Source organism: Ictalurus furcatus, chromosome 28 (genome assembly GCF_023375685.1).
Source record: "Ictalurus furcatus strain D&B chromosome 28, Billie_1.0, whole genome shotgun sequence".
Taxonomy (NCBI): Eukaryota; Metazoa; Chordata; class Actinopteri; order Siluriformes; family Ictaluridae; genus Ictalurus; species Ictalurus furcatus.
The window spans coordinates 11,872,411-11,896,173 of NC_071282.1; the positions used below are offsets into that span (position 1 = coordinate 11,872,411).

The 23,763-nt window shown below is 41.9% G+C and overlaps 1 protein-coding gene across 1 annotated transcript; it reads left to right on the plus strand.

Annotated features, from left to right (window-relative positions):
* Positions 1-23,652, plus strand: ankfy1 (ankyrin repeat and FYVE domain containing 1). Its single transcript, XM_053618603.1, has 25 exons — positions 1-69; positions 2,119-2,335; positions 2,549-2,667; positions 3,178-3,313; positions 5,805-5,928; positions 6,741-6,890; positions 8,270-8,435; positions 8,656-8,860; positions 8,947-9,015; positions 9,680-9,879; positions 10,066-10,163; positions 10,573-10,783; positions 10,868-10,966; positions 11,087-11,240; positions 11,432-11,600; positions 11,867-11,985; positions 12,772-12,928; positions 13,500-13,700; positions 15,856-16,032; positions 19,285-19,432; positions 19,544-19,634; positions 19,749-19,873; positions 20,801-20,947; positions 21,082-21,172; positions 21,267-23,652. The coding sequence occupies exons 1-25, from the start codon at positions 60-62 to the stop codon at positions 21,397-21,399; spliced, it is 3,516 nt and encodes a 1,171-aa protein (XP_053474578.1). The 5' UTR covers positions 1-59; the 3' UTR covers positions 21,400-23,652.
* The last annotated feature ends 111 nt before the right edge of the window (positions 23,653-23,763 follow it).

The window sequence follows — 23,763 nt, forward strand, 5'->3', positions numbered from 1 at the left end:
CGTCCTCTCGCGATACTCACCTCTTCTCGCGAGAACACACAACCAGCCGCGGATCCAACATGGCGGAAGGTATGAAAATGATTTCTTGCATATTTTCACGTCCTTTCCCCCCCCCTTTCTCTTTCATACCAATTTCGTCGGCTTAACTGACAAGCGTATACGTCAATACATTTGCTTCATGTTTTGAGTTACGCGAGAAATTAGCGTTTTCATGGACTAGATTAATATTGCGTCTATTTTTTTGGTGTCGGTGAGTAAGGTGGTGGGTTGGGCGGTGGTTGAAGTGAAAATCGACGAAAATACATAATAAAACATTTCACCTTTCGAATTTTTGGCCAACTTGCTGTAGCTGGCTTGGGTTAAAGTCTTATTAGCAGCAGCATGAGCCTGTCAGGCGACAAGGGTGGCCTTGTGTCTGAATCCTAGCTGAAATAGTGAGATATCAACAATTGTCATTAGCTCACGCACCTAACGGTAATCCGTTTGGTCACTGTGGCTGTGTCCTAAATTGCTCACTATTGGATATATAGTGCGCTACATAGGGTGTAAACACCAGTGCGTTATATATATATATATAATATATAGTGCACTCTTTGGGATTGAGATAACGTTGATCTGTGTAGGGAAGCAAAGCTGTCGTTATGTATGATGTGATCACGTGATGGGTGTCTTAAGTCTTTCTCTTATCTATTGGACCAGACACTTGAGGCAGTTTCCTTTGTCAGAGCGAAAATATTGGCACCCAGGCTGCTCATCTTGCGATTTCGTTTTTTTATTTTAATTTTACAGCTTCATGATTGTGTAATGTGTGTGTTGTGCTTTCTCATAGGCTTTTAAACTGCTTTATTGTGCCTTTTGACCTCCTGAGAAACAAAGCTGCTGACTCGATTGTTTATCGTCGTGGGAAGAAAGCTACATGCCTTGCTCGAATAAATTACCCGGATTTATAAAGATTATAAAGACTAGTGGGAGATCTCTAACACTGTAATTAGTCCTGGAGTTAAAGTTGGTGTTGGTCGAGCGTTTATTGTCGGTCATGTGGTTGGGTGTAATAACTCCTAACTCGTGCACCAATCACCGTGAGCACACACAGTCCCCCAGCAAAGACAAAGTGTCTCCTCTGCTTTCTTGGGCGAGCTCGTACCCAGAGTGGTAGTAAAGAGGAAGGAAGCTCGGCTTGCAGAATTTATGCTGAGCTGTCGAATTCCAGTGTCGCCCGGCTTCAGGAGAAGGAAGCGCACCAATCATGGGGACATAGAGGCACGCATGTTTAGACCAATCTCGGGGGAGGTTGTGAGATTTAGTCATCAACCTGGTTTGTCTTAGTAATAGTGTGAAATACGAAAAGGGTATGGTTACTGTACGTTCAGTGGCAGTTAATCCCTACAGGAAAGTCAGTGTGTATGATCAGGAAGTAGCGTCCAGTCTGCTGTCTCAGCAGATTTGTGTCATCTTTCAGATTTTTTTAAAATTAAACTCTGGTGATACCTGTTTCCACAGTCTGTTGCTGGCATTTCTTGTGTGAGTCTTGATGCGTGCGTGTGTGTTTCTTTCTGTGTGTGTATGTGTTTTTGTATATGAGTGGGTTTGAGCACCAGACTTTGTGTGAGTGTGTCTCCATGTCTGTCTGTCTGTGTGTGTGTGTGTGTGTGTGTGTGTGTGTGTGTGTGTGTGTGTGTCTCTCTCTGTCTGTATTTCTCTGTGCATGCGTGTCCCTTTCACTCTGTCTGTTTGTGTGCGTCACTGTAGGTCTCTATGCATGTGTATCTGCGTGTTTGTCTGTGTATGTGTGTGGCTTTGTCTCTTTTTATGTGTCTATGCCTGTGTGTGTGTTTTACACATGTGTGTCTGTGAATGTGTGTGTGTCTGCGTGTGTGCATTTTTGTCTCTTTGTCTGCGCGTGAGGGTGTCTTTGTCTGTGTGTGCATCTTTGTGCGTGTGGGGGTGTGTGATGACCCATATCTCACACACACTCTAGTGTTTTACATTTATGCCCGTCATTCCGTGTCTCTAACCGTGATTATTATTTTTACTTCCCTGCACCCCTCGTTATTTCTGCTGGCTCCCCTTCTGCCTTGTTTCTTTTCCTCCCCGATCCTCTCTCCTCCTGCTGTACAGAGGAGGTGCAGAAACTGCAGAAGCACCTGTCCCTGCTGCGGCAGGAGTACGTCAAAATGCAGCAGAAACTGGTGGAGACGGAGAGGAGGTGCTCCCTGCTGGCGGCGCAGGCCTCTGGTCACGGCTCCTCCTCGTCCTCCTCCTCACAGCCCAGTGACTCCTTCATCAGCCGCCTGCTGGCCATCGTGGCTGAACTTTATCAGCGAGACCAGTACAGGTGCATGCTGGGAGCTGTAGCTGTTATCTTTTCTTAAGACATAAAGGATAGATGTAAAGTGAATATACATGGGCTTGGGAGATATTAAACAAGCTCCTGATGTGTCATTTTAGCTTCAAACCGTCTGAGATTAGACAAAGGTTCATGATGTTTTACTGTTCACCCGGTGCTTTTTGTGCGAGTCTGAACGTGAGGTGTCGTGCCATGTTGCAGTGACCTGAAGGTGAAGGTTGGACAGGAGCAGCTGAGTGCCCATAAGTTTGTCCTGGCAGCACGCAGTGATGTCTGGAGCCCAGCCAACATGGCGTCCACGTCCGAGCTTGACCTGTCAGGTGAGACTCAATGAGGTTTTTATGATTTTCTACAGCATGTGATTGGAGACATGAGATGGAGAAGAAAACAAGCCTCTCCCACTCAAAGAGCAGGGCTGTGTAGAGATAGTCTTCGCTGCAGAACCAAAAGTCCAAGGGGTGCAACTAGATCTTATCCACCTCCTCCTATAGGCCTAACCCCTAACACACAATGTTGTACAGCACAACACACTTATCCAGTCCAAAACACACTGGCTTGTCTTCACCTCCAACTCTGTTCCATCCAGGTAGGAGGAGCTAGAACAGGTCTGACTCCACCCCATGGACTTTTTTGTTCTGAGGCAAGGGTTACTCAGTTAATTATCGGGATTCAAACTGGTCATCTTCTTTTAATGGAAAATTTAGATGCGTCCCTCAGGAGCCAGACTGTTTATATCCGACCTATAACAATGATTTGGATATTAAAGTACACTTCCTTCCTTGGAACACCCCCCCCCCGTTCTTTTTTCAATGAATGTGTCTCATCCTCAGAGGCCAAGCCAGAGGTTGCCATGGCAATGCTACGCTGGGCTTATACGGATGAGCTAGAGCTGTGTGAAGACGACACCTTCCTCATTGACCTGATGAAGCTGGCCAACCGCTTCCAGCTTTACCTTCTACGAGAGAGGTGGGCACACGGAGGAGCGAGGGTGGCTGCAGGTCGATGACCGTATTGAATTTGAGGAAAAAAAAGCAAAAACTCTGGTTTTGTCCGTTAGCCCATGTAAAGAAAAAAAAAAAAATAGGGCGCTCCCGTGGTTCTGCATCCATTAATGCATTTTAGATAAGGATGAAAGAACTGACTGTGGACACGGTGGCTTAGTGGTTAGCACATTAGCGTCGCATCTCCAGGGTTGGGGGGTTTGATTCTCGCCTCCGCCTTGCGTGTGTGGAGTTTGCATGCTCTCCTTGTGCTTCAGGGGTTTCCTCCGGGTACTCCGGTTTCCTCCCCTGGTCTAAAGCCATGCGTTGTAGGCTGATTGGCGTTTCCAAATTGTCCGTAGTGTGTGAACATGTGTGTGATTGTGTCCTGCGATGGGGTGCCACCTCGTTCAGCGTGTCCCCCGCGTTGTTCCCAGAGTGCCCTGGGATAGGCTCCAGGTTCCCCGCAACCCTGTGAAGGATAAACGGTACAGAAAATGGACGAATGAACTTACCTGCTGTAGGTATGGACCCAAATCTAGACCGGATGATATTGTACATAGGAGCTTTGCATTTTAACATTTGCGTCTGCTCCTGTTACAACTGAAAAGAAAAAAAAGTACACCAAAAGAGCTTTTGTTCTTTTTCATGATCTAAACGACAGAGGAGTCAATGGACATATGAAATGATTGACAGTTACGCAGGTGTTTTGTGCTCTCCAATATTAACCGAAGCGCTGTCTCCTTTCCCTCATCTCACATCAGTAATGTTTCGGCCAACTACACGTTAGTTCACAGGACTACACGTTAAGGGGCGGTCGCACTAGGCTTCAGCGCTTCATGACTTCCATTCAAATAGCAGACTGGAAATGCAAGCTTCATGCGTAGAATTTTCGTACTGCGCTGCGTGACGAAGGTTCAAATTTAATGAACTCTGACCTGCGTAATCGTATCACGTGTAGACATGTGACCAATAGATGATCGTGACGTCACTGCGTGACCTTTTTAGTAAAAAAAAAAAAGAGAGAGAGAGAAATTCAAAAATGGAAGCACACATTTTAGCGGTATCGAGCTGTCCTGTACTTTACAACACTGCTTTTAAAGATTATAAAAACAACTTAAAAAGCTTTCAACGGCGTCTCAACAATATAAGTGCAAGCACGTCAGAATCCATCTCGCCTAAAATATAGCCCAATGTTCCTGACGTGTGAAAAATGCAAACTTTCGTCCTGTAACCTCAGTCATATGTTTGCACTTTGTCCCAAATTGCAGAACTTTTGGAACTCTTTCTTCAAAACTATGTCCGACGTTCTTAAAGTCAAATTAGATGTCTGTCCTTTAATTGCCATCTTTGGTGTTCCATCTCAGCGTCAACCTCTGAACCATAAACAAGCTAGTGTTGTGGCCTTTGCATCGTTACTTGCTCGGCGCAGAATACTGTTGTCTTGGACCTCTCCACAACCCCCCTCTATATCAGTCTGGCTTAAGGATTTAATCTTCTTTTTAAAACTTGAAAAAATCAAGTACAACATCAGAGGCAGGGGTGACTCTTTTTTGGGAAAATGGGCACAATTTATTACCTACTTCAATGATGTACGCACCCTGGTGGTGGACTGTGATTCCTGATCATCTTACCCCTTTTTTTTTTTGTTGTTGTTGTTTTGGGTTTTTATGTTTGTTAGTTTTTTTTTGTTTGTTTTTTTTGTTTGTTTTGTTTGTTTGTTTTTGTGTTTTGTTTTTTTTTTCTTTGGTTGTTTGTTTATTTTTTTTGTTTGTTTGTTTCCCCCTTTCTTTTGGTTTTGGCTGTGGTTGTTTGTTGGGGTTGTTGGGTGTGGGGTTATGTAAAATGTAAATTTTCAATAAAAATTCTATGATCAAAAAAAAAGAATCCATCTCGTGTGAAGCAGCGAAAGTTTTGACGGATGATGTCATATCCTGTCATATCCCGCCCATATTCGCAGCGGCGTCTGACAAAAATACACATGCGTAAAACCTAGTGTGACCGCCCCATTACTCCTTTTCAGGGATGTCGCGTCTGAAGCTGTATCATCGATGATACTGTTAACGTTGATGTTTGTAGTGTTTAAAAGTGTTTTTAGACCTAAGAATAAAAAAAAAATGCCTTGATTCAGAAGGACCTGTAGTAATGTAAAAGTAGTAGAAGAGCTGGCTCATTATTTTATTCTCTCTTTTCTTTTTCCTGTCTTTAAAATAGCTCTGCCCTAACTGCCTTGTTCCCCTAAAAAGCAACTCATTAGGCATAAGTTATTTGAACAGAGGAGCTGGGGTGAGTTTTCATTGTAACTGCAGTTCACCTCACAGGCACCCAAGAGCTGTAAAAAAAAAAAAAAAATGACCAACTGCTTCTTTAAAATGATGATTTAATCCTAGAAGCATTATGCTGACGTCTACATTTATATATACCGTTTAATGTCATTCTCCCGATTTAAACACTTGCGTTCCTCTCCGCGTTTCTAGATGTGAGAAAGGAGTGATGTCGTCAGTAAACGTGAGGAACTGCATTCGGTTCTACCAGACGGCCGAGGAGTTGGACGCCACCACGCTGATGAACTACTGCGGTGAAATCATCGCCAGCCACTGGGTGAGTCAGGACGCCGTGAGTCATTAACGTCAAGTCTTCAGCCTCAAATCGTCATTAACACGGTGTGGGGGACGGTGTGTCTGTCTTGTCTAGCTGTGTGTGTGTCTCCCTCTCATATGTCTGTATTCTCTCTATAAGCCCGAATCACATGATTCTTCCCAGAACAACACATATTGATATGATTTTTGTCTAAAAAAAAAAACAGGAGACTTTTTATTTTTAAATAATTGACTTCAAGCGAAGTTATGACCTTTCCCGTGTGCAGGATCATTGATTTTGCTGTTCTGTATGGATGTGCTGGTTCTCTGTTGTCTGTGCGAGTCAGTGGCTGACAGTAACTCCCCTCCTGCTGTTTCTCCTGCAGCAGGAAGCAAATTTTGATGAAGAACTGTCCTTGGTACTCAGGGCTTCTTTTTTTTTTTGATTTATGATTCCTTATATTCTCCCTTCATAAATCCCTACAGAGCATGCTCTCTGATCCTCAAGGAGATTTTCGCGAATAGGTCACAGAGGCAGATGATAATTATTCGCCACTGTTGGAGCTGCAGATTCGGTCTCTTTCTCTGCAGTCATTCCCACCCATTGGGGTGTGTGTGTGTGTGTGTGTGTGTGTGTGTGTGTGTGTGTGTGTGTGTGTGTGTGTGAGTGAGACAATAGTCACATGCAAGACTAAGCAAGGGTACCAGTGGGATGTTTATTTCTATATAATGTCTAAAATAATTTAATTGACATTCCCTGATGTGAAAGGTTTATAGAGGTACATGTATGCTACGTCCTTCCCGTCATGTCTTTCCCACTCTGCTCGGTCACAGGACGATCTGAGGAAAGAGGACTTCAGTACAATGAGTGCTCAGCTGCTGTATAAGATGATCAAATCCAAAACGGAGTTTCCTCTACACAAAGCCATTAAAGTGGAGAGGGAGGATGTGGTCTTCCTGTATCTTATCGAGATGGATGCTCAGGTACAGTAGGTCAGCCGTAAACCTGAAAAAAAAAAGTTAAGTATTTGAAGTAGGTCTTCTCAAATGTTTTTACTGGGAAAAAAATCTGATTGGTATAGTCCAGACTACTCAAATACGTACCATCATATTTATTTATTGCAACCAGATCCCAAACCTGTTACACCGAAATAAAGTATCTGAATGTTTTTTTGGGGGGGGGTTGTTACATAAGGAGATTTTGTAGTTTAATTAATAATAATATACATACATATATATATATATATATATATATATATATATATATATATATATATATATATATATATATATATATATATATACACACACACACATATATATATATATATATATATATATATATATATATATATATACACACACACACACACACACACACACACACATATATATATATATATATATATATATAATGTGTATATATATATATATATATATATATATACATATGAGATTGTCATGATAACTATTGTTCCAGAAATAATTGCGATAAACTATAGTCCTTTCAAGACCATTTTATGCCACTGATATAATGATAATATAACGACTAATAATGCTAGTACGCCCTTTCAAAGAGCAACAAGCTTTTAATAATCAAGAATATTAAGTCATTGGATTTGGAGTATCAAAAAATATTTTTTTGTCTTCGGTCAGAAATATCCTTTAAATTTAGACAATATTTAATTTGCCAGAGCCATATCTCCCTGTAGCTCTCGCCTGGTTTCCCAGTGAAGCTAAGCAGGGCTATTTCCTGGAATGGGAGACTGCTGGAAGTTGTATTAGTGAGGCCAGCAGGAGGCGCTCACCCTGTTGTCTGTGTAGGGGCCTAATGCCCCAGTAAAGTGATGGGAACACTATACTGTAAAAACAGTGCCGTCTTTCGGATGAGACGTTAAACCGAGGTCCTGACTCTCTGTGGTCATTCAAAATCCCAGGACACTTCTCGTCAAAGAGTAGGGGTATAACAACGGTGTCCTGGTGAAATTCCGCCACTGGCCCTTCTCTATCGTGGCCCCGTAATAATCTCTATCCCTGAATTGGCTAAATCACTCTCCTATCCTGTCCACTAATAGCTGGTGTGTGGTGGGCGTTCTGGCGCACTGTGGCTGCCGTCGCATCATCCAGATGGATGCTGCACACTAGTGGTGGTTGAGGAAGCGATTGCTGAAGCGATTTACTAACTCTCCCAGACACACCCTATACACATGAGATTAATCAGACATATCTCCAACCCATTACCAATAAACATCCAAGGAGTTATGAGTGATTTAGCTAGTGACTAAGCATATGCCTTGTTGACCGTTGTTCAGATCAGATCTGCATTCCGGGTAGGCAAAATTCCTTTTTCTTTTCCTTCGCAGCTGCCAGGGAAGCTGAATGAGCTGGACAATAACGGAGATCTGGCTCTGGACCTGGCCTTGTCCAGAAAACAGGAGAGCATCGCCACAACCTTGGTCAACAACAAGGCAGATGTAGACATGGTGGATCAGAGTGGCTGGAGCCTCCTGCACAAAGCCATCCAGAGAGGTTTGTAGCACTGTTGCCTTATAACATCAGTCTGTTCAGTCTCTGATGCCGGAGGTAAAATAAAACAAAACCATACGGCAACTCCTTCCTGCGTTGTCATGTTGAAATACAGAATGCTCTCTTTTGATTTTTTTTTTCTTCTCCTTCCACTGTGCATTGCGTTGACATAAACCTGATTCTACATGTGAATTATTTTCTACTTGCCCATGTGTGACTTCAGGAGATGAGTTTGCTTCCACCTTCCTGATCCGCCACTCAGCTCAGGTGAACGCAGCTACAGTCGGGGCAGTGGAGACGCCGCTGCACTTGGTCTGCTCCTTCAGCCCAAGGAAACACAGCGCTGAGGTGATGAGCGGCATGGCCCGCATCGCAGAGGCCTTGCTCAAAACCGGCGCCAACCCCAACATGCAAAATAGCAGAGGACGGTGGGTAATGTAGAAACCGTGTTCATCGGTTTCTTTCAAAACATTATTGAAGTGATCTTTATTTTCATGTCAATTTCTTTTTTTAGAACACCTTTACATGAAGCAGTGCTGTCAGGAAACGAACCCGTGTTCAACCAACTCCTGCAGTGCAAACAGTGAGCATAAAATTCCTTCATCAGACAATCAGACCGACAGTCATACATGTACATACACTACTGGTCAAGTTTAGACACACTCATTCTTCATGTATTCCCCCCCCATTTTAGAATAATAAAGTCATCAAAATTCTGGAATAACACAAATATAACTATGGGAATTATGTTGTGGTTAAAAATCAAAATAAATCAAAATAATTTCATATTTAGCATCTTCAAAATAGATGTTTTGCCTAGAAATTCCAGAAATGTATTCTTGGCATTTTCTCAGCCAGTTTCTTGAGGAATTTCCCTGAGATGCTTTTTAAACAGTATTAAAGGAGTTCCCACCCACGCTGGACACTTACTGGCTGCTTTACGGTATATTTCGCTCCAAGTCAACCATTTAAAAAAATATTTTTTTGTAAATAAAATGTTAGTTTTCTAATGAAAGAAATGAATATGTTGGAACAATTATATTTGTGTCTACAACACCGATTTCAGACATTTAATCATACAGCTTCAGATCAAAAGGTTTTTAAGATCATGAGAAACATTTCAGTCGCGGGTCTCCAAACTTTTGACCGGTAGTGTACATTTAAAAAAAAAAAAAAAAAACTAATTAAGATATACTAATCTTTTTTTATTATTTATTTATTTATTATTTTATTTTTTTTACGTTCAGGCTGGACATGGATCTGAAAGACCATGAGGGGAATACCGCTCTGTGGCTGGCCCTGCAGTACATTACAGTAGCATCTGATCCCTCCATTAACCCCTTCGATGATGACGCCCCCATCGTTAACGGCACCTCATTCGATGAGAACAGCTTTGCAGCTCGGCTTATACAAAGAGGAAGCGACCCCAATGCTCCGGACGCCTCAGGTAAGGACTCGCATACTTCATACACGTCCATGCATTCTACACGTTATTGTCTCAAATCATAAATCAGTACTTTTTATATATATATATATGTGTGTGTGTGTGTGTGTGTGTGTGTGTGTGTATGTATATATAGATATATATATCTCGTAAAAATCTATGTAAATTGGTAGTTGGTCTTTTCTTTAGGAAACTGCCTCATTCAGAGAGCAGCTCTTGCAGGAAGTGAGGCAGCTGCCATCTTCCTGACCACCCATGAAGCAAAGGTCAATCATACCAATAAATGGGTGAGTGTTTGAATAAGCAATTGTATTTTTATTCCAAACCATGGTTATAATTTTTTCCCCCATTTTCCTGCATTGGGCAATGTATAGGAACTGATTGCATGTGAGAGCTCTGAAGATGTGAGCGTGGAACTGAAACACATCAGCCCACATGTGCCATAGGACTGATTTGAGCAGTTGCTTGGATTTGACGCTTTACCGTGTCATACTGAATTTGCATAGAAATGAGAAATTCTCAATATAAATGTCACGTTATCTCTTTGTTGCTTTCCACTGTCGGTTCGCGTCACGCATGCGTATAGGTAATAAATGTTTATATTTTTTGTCTCTTGTTTGTGTGAATGTAGGATTATGCATTTGATTTGCTTTGGTGCGCGCTTGTTAACTCCAGTGTCCTCTGTTCTTTCGGTAGGGAGAAACTCCCCTGCACACAGCGTGTCGCTGCGGATTAGCAGCTCTGACGGCTGAGCTTCTGCAGCAGGGAGCCAATCCTAATCTTCAAACCCACACTGCCTTGCCTGACGCAGGGGACCGGAGCCATGGTGGCTCCTTACAGAGCCCTCTGCACATGGCCATCGTTCACAACCACCCAGACGTGGTGTCTGTCATACTAGAGCAGAAAGGTACTACTGTTGTTCTTTGTGACAGGGTGTGTTTTTACTCTTACTATAGGGATTGTGATTCCATTCTTCCTTTCTGTATCACAGCCAATGCGCTGCATGCCACCAACAACCTACAGATCATCCCAGACTTCAGCCTTAAAGATTCCTTGGGCCAGACTGTGCTCGGACTTGCTCTCTGGACAGGTACTACTTATTACGAGTGCTTTTCCACTGCATGGCCCAGTGACAAATCTGAACGGCAAACTATTTATCCAAGTATTAAATATAGATGAATATAATTCTTCATAAATAATTGTTTGTCAGGAATGCACACTATTGCTGCACAGCTCCTGGGCTCAGGGGCAGCTATTAATGACACCATGTCAGATGGCCAGACTCTTCTCCATATGGCCATCAAGAGACAGGACAGCAAGAGTGCCCTCTTCTTGCTAGAGCACCAGGCAGACATCAATGTAAGGTATGTTGCTTCCAGGCAGTAGAAGGGACGATTCAACAGAGGGCTTAATTTAATACCGTATTGGCAGTATGGACATCGGATAATACTCATACTGCTCTGGCTTATTTGGGTTGTTGTAAAGCTTGTGTACCAATGAGTTTCAACATTAATCTCATATCGAGCCAGTCTTTAAACGTTCTTTCGTCCCCCAGGACACATGAGGGTCGGACAGCCCTGCAGCTGGCCATCAGTAACCAGCTCCCCTTGGTGGTGGATGCTATCTGTACACGTGGAGCAGACATGTCCGTGGTGGATGAGAAGGGAGATCCTCCACTGTGGCTTGCCTTAGAGAACGGTCTGGAGGATATTGCCTCAACATTGGTAAGGGGGACCAGGAAATTGGTCGTCTTTTCCCGTTGCAAAGATTTCTCAGTGTTTGTCTTTTTGTATTCTAGGTTTATTTTTAGCTAGAATTTTTGATATGATTGTGCTAAATCATTGGAATTCTTATGGTTGTACTTTTGTGATGGGTGTTATGTCCTCAGCTGAATAGCTATTTGACATTTTATTATTTGAAAAGATTTAGATCTGTTAAATGATTTTTTTAAATAATTTTTTTTCTACCTCTTTGTTCCGGGTCCTGATAGGTCAGGCATGGTTGTGACGCAACATGCTGGAGTACGGGACCGAGTGGGTGCCAGCAAACGTTGCTGCACAGAGCCATCAATGAGAACAACGAGGTCTCCGCCTGCTTCCTTATACGCAGGTTTGCACATACGCGCTAATCATATCAACAACACTCATGCTCATATGGATAGTATTCAGTTTCAGTCTTGAAACCTTTGGGTCCCTGAAATCTGATTGGCGTGACTTAAATTACAGGCGTGGCAATAACGGAACCAAAACCTCTACTGACAGGTGTATATGGGGCAGGATTGTGTAGATATTCCTCAGTATCATCAATGTGGCTCAGACTTTAGATGAAACCTTACATACACCACCGGTCAAAAGTTTAGAAACTCTCATTCTTTATTATTTTATTTTATTTTCCACATTTTATAATAATAGTCATTAAAAAACTCTGGAGTAACACAAATGGAACTATGGGAATTATGCTGTGATAAATTAAAAAAAATATATATATATTTTAGTATCTCCAAAGTAGACACACTTTTTGCCTAGAATTTCCAGAATGTATTCTTGGTATTTTCTCAACCAATTTCTTGAGGAATCCCCCTGAGATACTTTTTAAACAGTATTAAAGGAGTTCCTACCTACGCTGGACACTTATTGGCTGCTTTTCGGAATATTTCACTCCAAGTCGTCCATTAAAAAAATATTTTTGTAAATAAAATGTTAGTTTTCTAATGACATAAATGAATGTTTGCATAATTTGGGTTCAAACTAACCCTTAGTTTATTAAAAAAGAAACATTTAAATGTTAGTTTGTTTACTTTATGCTGATTACCTGGGTCTTCCTGGAAGATGTTTTAATTGCAGTCGTGTTTACCTTTTCTCATTGTGTTTGTGCATGTGGTTCTCTTGCTCTCAGTGGCTGTGATGTGAACAGTCCTCGGAGGCCTGGTACAAACGGGGAGGGAGACGAGGAGGCGCGGGATGGTCAGAGCCCTCTGCACCTGGCCTCCTGCTGGGGCCTTGATGAGGTGGTGCAGTGCCTTCTGGAGTTCGGAGCCAACGTTAATGCACAGGTACTAACATTCTAATACAAATCTGTTAAATATTTTCCTTTGCCTAATCTTCTGTTCAGAAATGTATTAAGATATACTGTAGGTAATTGTTGGTAGTACAATTTCTTTAAACTATATTGTATTATATAGGGTGTCCCAGAAGTGTCCATACATAGGGTACAACTGATGTGTATGCCACGTCGGCTGTGCCTTCGACAGTGGACACTTCCAGTCTTTTTGAATTTGTGAAGTTTGGCAACTGTGTGTGTGTGATGTGCTTGCCATGTTTCCTGTTAAAGTCTGTCGCAACCTGTTAACTGCTTCCTGATCCAGCCTTGAGAATTATTTCAATATGTTCTTCTTTTGTCAAAGGTGTTCTTAAAGGCTATCGGGAAAAAAATATGATATAAACAAGTATGAAAAAATTTTGGAAGACATTTTGCTAAAAAGTGTTAATTCCCTGTATGTATGCTGACTTTTGGGACAGCCTGTAGTACTGTGTGTTTTAGATGTGTACAGATCACACTAGAGTGCAATCCTAGAGTGTATTTCTTCACATTCTTGTGTGTTCCTGCTCTGCTGTTACGGGTAGGATGCCGAGGGCCGGGCGCCAATCCACGTGGCCATCAGTAACCAGCACAACGTGATTATCCAGCTTCTCATCTCACACCCAGACATCCGGCTGAACCTGAGAGACCGACAGGGCACGACGCCATTTGCCTGCGCTATGACTCACAAGAACAACAAAGCAGCAGAAGCCATCCTCAAAAGAGAGCCTGGAGCAGCCGAGCAGGTGAGATAGGCAAGGGGGAGACAGAGGAGTGATAGTTAATAATGTTATATCAGTGTGTATTATTATTATTATTATTATTATAATAATAATAATAATAATAATAATAATAATAATAAATATATCTTTAAGTGAAAAAGGATTTGCCCCATCCTGATTTTTCTGATTTTGTGTACATCATATTAAATTATTTCAGAAATTAAAAAAAAATCTAAGAGAACATAAAGGCAACCTGAGTAAACACAAAACACAGTTTTGAATGATGTTATTTATTGAAGCAAAAAAAGTTGTCCAATACCAACTGGGCCTGTATGAAAATGTATTTGCCCCCATAGTTACTAATTCCCCAAATCTATGAAACTGCATTTATAACGGGGTTCAGCTGGACTGGACACAAACAGGCCTGATTACCGCAAACCCTGTACAACCAAATCAACACTTAAATATAACTTTTTCAACAGCATGAAGTTCATTAAAAAGCTTTATCCAGTAACACACTATGGCAAAATTGAAAGAAAAAAGAAATGGGGAAGAAGGTGAAATAAATCAGTCTGGGAAGGGTTACAAAGCTATGTCAAAGGCTCTTGGTCTCCAAAGAACCGCAGTGAGAGCCATTATCTCCAAATGGAAAAACTCGGCACAGTAGTGAACCTTCCCAGGAGTGGGCGACCATCCAAATCCCTACAAGAGCACAATGATGACTCATCCAGAAAGTCACAAAAGAGCCAAGAACAACATTGAAGGAACTACAGGCCTCTCTTGCATCAATAAAGGTCACTGTTCATGACTCCACTATCAGAAAGACACTGGACAAAAATGGCATACATGGAAGAGTGGCGAGATGAAAACCACTGCTATCCCAGAAGAAAATTAAGGCTCGTCTGAATTTTGTCAAAACACTCCTTGATGATCCTCAAACCTTTTGGGAGAATGTTCTGTGGATTGATGAGTAAAAAGTGGATCTGTTTAAAAGACAGGCGTCCCGTTACATCTGGCGTAAACCAAACACAGAATTCCACAAAAAGAACATCATACATAGTCAAGCATGGTGGTGGAGTGTGATGGTGTGGGGATGCTCTGCTGCTTCAGGGCCTGGGCAACTTGCAATAATTGAGGGAAACATGAATTCTGCTCTCTACCAGAAAATCCTAAAGGAGAATGTCCGGTCTTCGGTCTGTAAGTTGAAATTCAAGCGCAACTGGATTATGCAGCAAGACAGTAATCCAAAGCATAGGAGTAAATCCTAGTCTTAGAAGTAAGTGAAAGACTAATCTCCAGTTATCGGAAACGTTTGTTTACAGTTATTGCCGCTAAAGCACAACCAGATTTTAAGTTTACGGGGGCAATTAGTTTTTTAGATAGGTGTTGGATAACTTTTTTTTTTTTTTTTTTTTTTTTGCGCTTCAATAAAAAAACAAATAAAACAGTATTGTGTGTGTACTCGGGTTGCCTTTGTTTTATGATGTATTTCGTTTGAAGATCTAAAACTATTTAGTATGAGAGACAGAAAAACATAAGAAATTAGAATGGAGCAAATACATTTTCACAGCACTGTATCTATCTAACGTTGAAATTGTCTGCATTTTTTCCCCACGCGGAACAGGCAGGAACTTGTAAGGAATGAAATACAACAGGATGTGCTGTTTTAGGAAAATAATCAGTGATTGGGTAGTGTAATATGTTACCAATCCCAAGTTGATTATTGTCCAGTTACTGCATGCCCCGAAATGTTTTATTCCTCTTATACCCCAGCAATTTACCAGCATTAACAAGAATGACTTTTTAATTTAATAATACTTTTTCATCTGTTTATAGTTACGTTTAATGTCATGGAAAATCCACAAACCTTTTATTTGAATTACAGCCGGAACTGCCAGTGGAATCAGAGCTACTCTTTTATATAAAATGAATCTGCACCTTTTGAACAGTCCGAATCAAGAATTCAGCATTGCTGTGGTGTAATGCTGTATTTTATATTCGGACAATTAGATTTACATTCTGATTAGCCAATGTAGGCTCTAGCTACAGGGTCCTATAAACTGTGAAAGAATAAGTAAATTTAGTTCACAAACCAATCTCAGGACATTTCAGGCTTCATTTGAGCAAATGCATGTCTCACCTGTACTTCTGGTTGCACTCTCTTTCTGTCTCTGCTTAGGTTGACAACAAGGGACGTAACTTCCTTCACATAGCTGTGCAGAACTCGGACATTGAGAGTGTGCTTTTCTTGATCAGCGTGCAGGTTAACGTTAACTCCAGGGTGCAGGATGCAGCCAAACTCACACCACTGCACCTCGCTGTGCAGGCCGGCTCAGAGATCATTGTGCGCAACTTGGTAAGCTCTACGTAGACTTAGACAGTCACCAGTACGCATGTTTATGATACCAGTTATATCGCAATGTGGTTCTCTTTCAAACATTCGCTCGGTATCTCACTGTGGGAAATGCCACGTCTGTCGCTTGACAGTGATCGTGACAGTGATGCGGGAAACCTGCCTTCCTAATATGCAGACGTGTGACAAAATAAGTGCACCCCATGGAAACTGGTGGCGTTTTAAATTTTTATTTATTTATTTATTTATTTACATATTTGGTCAAGCAAACGTTTTGATCCTCTTTGAAACAGTGCCTATTGATAATAGTGTTGATTGGAAAAAGCTCATTTTCCTTGTGGTTTTGTTCAAGTATATCAACTTAACTTCATTAATAGGCACTGTTTCAAAGATGATAAAATGGTTGCTTGTCAAAAAAGCCAACCATTTCCATGGGGTGTACTAATTTTTTCACACGAATGTATATCACTGCCGAGGGTCCCTACCTCACGTTCTCTTCCTCGTGATGTGACAATTCTTTTTGGAAGCTATCCTCAGCAGATCTTCACAGGGAGTTTTCAGGTTGCTCTGTCCAAGGGAGTATTCACTGTTGAAGTGAATATTTTTTTCTTTCTGTTGTCTTCTTTCCTTTTTATTTTGGGAACCAGTGTGTCAAGGTGGGTTCTCAGTTCATATCGCGAGCTCTTCCCCCCGCTGTTCACGTCTGTCATGGTGACTACGAGCCCTTCCAGTAGCACAGGGAAACGAGAAGATCCCTCTCGCCCATGCACATGTGGGTCTATGATTTCTTTCAAGGACCTGTGTATTGCATGTCTAGGAGTTAGACACACACAGGCTACGCTCACTAATCCTGAGAGCTGCATGCACTGTTCTCTGTTCCCGTTAAGGGTATTAGAGCGCCAAGTGCAAGTCGTGGCCACGACTAAAGGGGACCAGAGTTTTTCTGCACCGCCTGCAGAGGAAGACGCATCTGTGTAGCTGTGGAACTGTGCAGCTGGGGAGATGATGAGACTGTTGCTTTTGGATAAGGATGTGGAGGAAGATAAAGAGGATTCAGTCCTCCCTCCAAATCTTTTTCCAGACCCATCAGTGCGATGGATGAGTCCCGCTCCCCCAGGCCGGGGACTTGGACCTTGTAGAGATGTGTAGAAGAGGAGCTGCTAAACTCTCCATTGATTGGCCAGCACAACTGGTAGACCAGGGCCCGGATAGAGAGATTTATATAATGTCTGATTGAGCCTGCCGTCGCGCATTTCCCTCATCAAACAGCAGATTCCAGTTGTTCCAACATGCATCGCAGAGATGCTGAACTTCTGGGACAAACATTTCTCCCATAGAGTGCCTGTTAAAGGTTTCTCTAGGCTGGACATCCATAATGTTGAGGAGTTGGGGATGAATTGTCAGTGGCAAGTCACCTCCACCCCAGTCGCCGGGTGGCGTTATCGCCTTTCCTTCTCTGCCAGGATGGACAGAGAGAGGCTTTCCACTTCTCTGTTCAAGAAAATTTATCGCTTCTAACCTTGGCTGTCGGAGCCTTGAACGCCACTTCACTGGAAAGCCACTTCAAGCTGAGCTCATGGGGGAGATGGCGAGGTAGATTGATGTTGGGTCGCCTAATTCAGCATTGTGGGAAGATCAGAGTCATTGCAGCTCTCATTGGCCGTGGTGGGGGAAAGAGCCCTGTGTTTCGGACTGTCAGGTCTGTCTGAAAGAGAGAAGGCTTGAGTTTCTGGATGCCCCAGTGGAGCCAAAAGTCCTTTTCAGGGCCGCAGTAACTAATATGTGTCAGCAGTGTGATCTGCGCAAGAAAGATGGAGAGGCTATTGCACCTTGCCTTCCCAGGAAGTCCACAGCTTCAAACCACATGCCCTGGGTTTTTCTCTGCTTCCAGAGGGGGAGAGGTGGGGCACAGAAATGTGTGTGTGTGTGTGCGCGTGCACGGTGGGGGGGACACAAAAATACACACACGCATCCAAATCAGAGCTGCAACCCCCAGCTCTGCTGCTAGATGGCGCCATCACACTGTTAGTGAGCAAGAGCTGCAGCTCTACTCGCACGGAGAGTTGGTGCGCATGTGCAGTACATCCTTGGGTTTTATCCACAATAAACTGGGGTTATTGTCTGCAGTTTTCTGTAAAACCACCACTTTTCAACAATGTGTTGAAAATGTCAACAGCAGAAGGGGAATCAGCTCAGATTTTAGAGGAAGAAATAACCTCTTTATTGAGCACGAGCAGTTCAGATTATGCTGCCGGAGGACGGCCATCACGGCTTTTACTCCCGGTATTTTGTCAATCCCATAGGCATTTACCTAGCACACAGAAAATTCCTCTGGTTTGCCAGCCTATGGGCACAGCCTATGAATTTTTGACTGTTCCTTTCGAGCTCTCATAAGCTCCGAGTGTTCAGCAAATGTGTTGAAGCGGCTTTAACACCGTTGAGAATAGGGGGTCTAGAATAGAGTGTCGGCTTATTTGGACGATCTGCTTCTCTGCACTCCGTAACAGCAGCAAGCAGAGATAGATGCAGAAGTGCTTGTGCCTCAATTGGAGAGCTTAGGCTTCAAAATAAACACGAGATAATCTACCTAGGTCTCAGACTGAACTCAGACCTGTATCAAGTGTTTCTGTCAGAGAAGCGCATCAGGTCAACTCGCGACTGTTTATCCCTTTTTCGGAAAGGGAGGAAGGTCCCGTTCAGGCTGTGTTTATGCCTGCTGGGGCTGATGACCTCAACGGTCTTGGTCATTCCATTGGGACTGTTGCGAGTGAGAGTGTTTCAGTGCTGGACAGCTACAAACTTCCTAGAACTGTCAACATTTTGTGCAGTGTCTACCATGTTCTGATCAGATCAGACGACACAGCGGCAATGGCATTATATAAATCGCCAGGGAGGCACATGCTCTCCTCAGCTTCACAGTCTGGTGCTGAAACTGATCATGTGGGGCTTGAAGCACTTTCATTCATTACAGGCAGCGCGTGTCCCGGGAATAACGAGTGCGGGGCAGATTTTATGGATTCTATTGTTTTTTTTTCAGCAGGGAAAATTTTTCTTCATTCAAATTTTGTTAAATATTCTGAGAATCAAATTGAATCGAATCGTGACTAGGATATTTTTACACTCGTGTTACATCTTGCTGTGTGTATTCCTAAATTTGACCCATTTGCATATTTGTTTGGATTTACATGACCGTGGCATTGGTGTTTTCATGATTGCTGTGTATGTAATTTATATCTGTTGTGTGTTTGTGTTTAGCTTCTAGCAGGCGCTAAAGTGAACGAGTTGACTAAACACCGTCAGACGGCTCTACATTTGGCGGCGCAGCAAGATCTGGCCACTATTTGCTCCGTGCTGATCGAAAACGGTGTCGATTTTCCAGCTGTCGATGAGAATGGAAACAATGGTGCGTATCTGTATCAATAAAACTACCTCAAACGAACTTTAATCATATTCAAAATGATGCATTTTTGAGGTCTCGTTATTAATGTAATGTCTTCACTTGCTTTCGTCTCAGCTCTACACCTAGCTGTGATGCAGGGTCGTCTGAATAACGTGCGAGCTCTTCTCACCGAGTCAAACATCGACGCAGAAGCCTACAATGTCAGGTACACTTACCACAAACATACACAACTGCCACGCAGTCGTTCTTTTTAATTTATTGAAATAATGAGAACTGAAGGATTGCTTTTCATTTTGTTGACCTTGCTTGTCACCTTCAGGGGCCAGTCTCCAATGCATGTTCTTGGACACTATGGGAAGGAAAATGCAGCAGCCATCTTTGAGCTCTTCTTGGAATGTATGCCAGAGTATCCTCTGGATAAACCGGATAGTGAAGGGAATACAGGTTAGTGCCCTACATTATCCTCACAAATGCTATGCGGAGATTTCCCATTGAATCTGTTTAATATACATTTATATATGATTATGTAAATCAGGAGGGCATGTCGCCATTTCTTATTCATATCTATTTATAGAGGAGGATGATCTAGATGTTCCTAGAACAGTAAATAATGTTCCTAGGAAATTAATGGACATTTAAATGTCAAAGCACCTCCACTGATGTTCATGAAACTGTCACAAAAACATACCCTTAAACTGTGTTAGACCTTTTTTGATGATTATTTCTGGAAATGTTTTGTCGCTAGTATATTTTACAAGGATTGGCCTTGAGGAGAGTCAGGGACCGAGATGTCTAGTTTCACTGGGGACAAGGCTTTTTTTCATTCACACACTTTTTCAAAACATCTTCCAAAACTGGACAGTTGAAGTTTGGCTAAAGATTGTCCAATATTTAAGTGTCCAGTTTCAGTGAGCCCGTTCCCACTGTAGTCTCAGATTCCTGTTCTTGGGTGATAGTAGTGGAATCCGATGTATGTTTGTTCATTTGCTGTCGTAACCCATTTGCCTTAGGATTCAATGTTTTGTGCGTTCTGAGACTCGCCATGGTCGTAAAGAATGCTTATGTAAGGTTTCCATAGCCTTCAAATCAACTCGTCTGACCTCTCTCATCAACAAGATGTTTCTGCGTGCAGAACTGCTGCTTACCAGATGATTTTTGTACCATGAAATGATGCAGATGGTGTTTTGACCAGAGAACATCATGAACATCCACAAAAAAGCAACTGGAGTTCTTTTTTTTTTTAAACAATTTATTATATTGCATAGCTTTTTTTTTTTTATTGATGGAAAATGAAACAGTATGGAAGTTGCTTATGTCTGTTGCACAGGCAAGATTTGACGTGATTTATTCATTTGATGTACTTCTGTTTAGTTCTTCTGTTGGCCTATATGAAAGGAAATTCTAATCTCTGTCGCGCCATCGTGAGGGCCGGAGCTCGTCTGGGCGTCAACAACAATCAGGGCATAAACATTTTCAACTATCAAGTGGCCACTAAGCAGCTCCTCTTCCGCCTTCTAGGTACGAGATCGACAGGTTTAACATTTACTGGTTAACGAAAGCATAATGTCTTATGAAATCGTATATATTTAGAAATAAGGTCATCATGGTTCAATAATTAGATTGAATTTTTTTTGTCATCTTGTATGATGAAGATATGCTCTCCAAAGAGCCCCCATGGTGCGACGGCTCCAACTGTTACGAATGTGTTGCCAAGTTTGGAGTCACTACAAGAAAGCATCACTGGTACGTACTGGGAATATTCTGATCTCTTTGCAATATTTGCATCTCTTGGAAACATCTATCCCTCTAAACCGATTCTTTCCTTTTATCCCATTAGCCGTCACTGTGGCCGCTTGCTCTGCCACAAGTGCTCCATCAAGGAGATCCCCATCATCAAATTCGACCTGAACAAGCCAGTCCGCGTGTGTGATATCTGCTTCGACGTGCTAACTTTGGGTGGAGTTTCCTAACGCACTAGCAGGGCATGAGTGGTGCACACACACTAAACTGGACCGTGGTGGTTTAAAAAGGTGGGAAGGGAAGGGAGGGGGGGGAGAATGGACTAAATGTATGGACCACAATTTTTACTACTATTGCAGAGATTTCTGAACAAAACAACTGTCTATGTATGTTCTAGTACCAACATCTATTAAGGATCAAAATTAAAGTAGTGCAGGAGTTCTTAACTCTAATCTTGAGGACCCTGTGTTTCTGTGACGCGCCCATTATTTAAGGAAAAATCCACCCTGAATGGACACATCAGTGTTTATAATCAATATGCCATCTTCACTTAGGATTGCTGTATTTTGGGTTGAACTTTAAATCGACACGGTATTTTCACTTAAACATTACTCACAATGCCGTTTGAATACCTTCTGATAGTAGTGCCAGAGGGAATTCATTTCTACCTAAAGAGAGTGATGCAGAAGCGCTTTAGTCCTCTAGTCTGTCCAGCTCGCTCATCTATAAACACCTCTACTCAAACCGAATCTAACAAAGGTTTATTGTTTGAGACAACACTGCCGTCACCACCATCGTGTTTGTAGATCTCGAAGAAGCTGAGCCGGGTCTCTGGCGTAACTCTGCGCATTGTATTCTGGAACTTTGAGTCCAACGTTTTGCTGTCTCTGCTATTTCTATGCGAGTGAGAAAAGAATCTCTTGCTAAGGCACAAAGAGAGATGCCTCACTGTTTTCCCATATGTTTGAGATCACTCCTCTCTACGCCCCCCCCCCCCCCAAACAGAGCGACATACTATTACTAACTTTTCACAGGAATAACAAAAATACAGCACTAACCAACAAACTAGCATCAGAATCTCTAAGCACATTAGAGATCCCATTATAAACCTGTATTTAATGTGTTTCAGGGTGAAGTTTTCCTTTAATGACATGTAGGGGTATGGGGTCTGCACGATTGGAGTTAAGAACTTCCGCAGTAGCAGAACGCTATTGAAGTAGACTTAGGTGTTGTAGGTGCCAGGCTTGAAGAACGAAACTGATAATGGGGGAAGCTGCGGAGGGAATGACTATACATCTGTAGAACTTTAATTACAAAATCGACCTTAGTGTAAAACACCACATAACGTAGATTTAAAGATTATTCCATTAGTGAGCATTGAACATGAAGGACGATGGAATCTGAATGAAGACTTTATCCACGATCGGATAATTAGCCGTTCCTCTCGAGAGGGTTTAAAGCCTTAATCACATTGGCCTGAGTGATGCTTTTTGTTTAATCTAAAACAAGGAGCGTTTACAAACCTTTACTATATATTTTTTCTTGCACCTGTCTATAAGGTCTACAGAGGGAATTGTCACCCCGAAGGCCTCAAAATAACGAAACACAAGGTTGACTTGACGTCAAGCACATTTCAGTAAATGATATGATTTTTTTTTTACTTTTGGTCTTCTGTTATTTAACCCTTGTTGTGCATCAGTTCATGATCATAAATCAGTGAGGAATCCGCATATTAAATGCACTTCCATTTTATTCTTCCATTTACGTTTTTGTTTTGTATTTTCACAGAACATTCGCAGCTGAACAAAGTCTCTCTTTCATTTTCTGACCCGAACAAAAAAACTAAACTTTACTATTACCAAGCAAACCGAGGTTTTAGGTGCAGAGGTATGACGAGTTGCCTACTATGCATATGCACATTTATCATTTTAGCACTGTCCGAATCATTCCCAATCACCAAAGCATACATTCCATTTAATCTATGGCATATTACTCAATTTTGGTAAATCATGCTATCTTTTTTTTTTTTTTTGTGGGGGGGGGTATTTTTATTATAATGATTATTTTTTTTTAATCTTTAGATTTGCCTGTGACATGTTAAGTTTGACCGTATTATGTTTTTAAACTCTTTCTTCTGAAAAGCTAAACAGCTGCACTTTATCATACTGGATTTTTTTTTTTCCCTGATCGTACAAAAAGAGTATGTGACATTCAAGGTCAGAGAGTCCGCAGTCCATTCTAGGTTATGTTAAATTGTACAGCTAATTGTATACTATTTTTGACCACTACAACTGTTTTGTACTTAAATGCAAGTTGTGCTCTTTTGCCTCTGTCCAATCTCTTATGCACACTATATATTGTATCTGTATGCTCAGATATCTAGCCTGTCACTTCCTCTAGTATCCTTTTCAAGAAAGGGAGGACAACTTTACATTAAGGTCATCAGACGATTAAAAACAAACAATTAAAGCGAGTTGTATTGACTTTTCTCAGTTGTTTACAAGTGGAAAGAGGGAGTTACTGCTTTTTATATGAACGTTTCGATTAGTTCAGTTGCATAATTGAAAACATTAATCACTGAATATCAGCCGAAA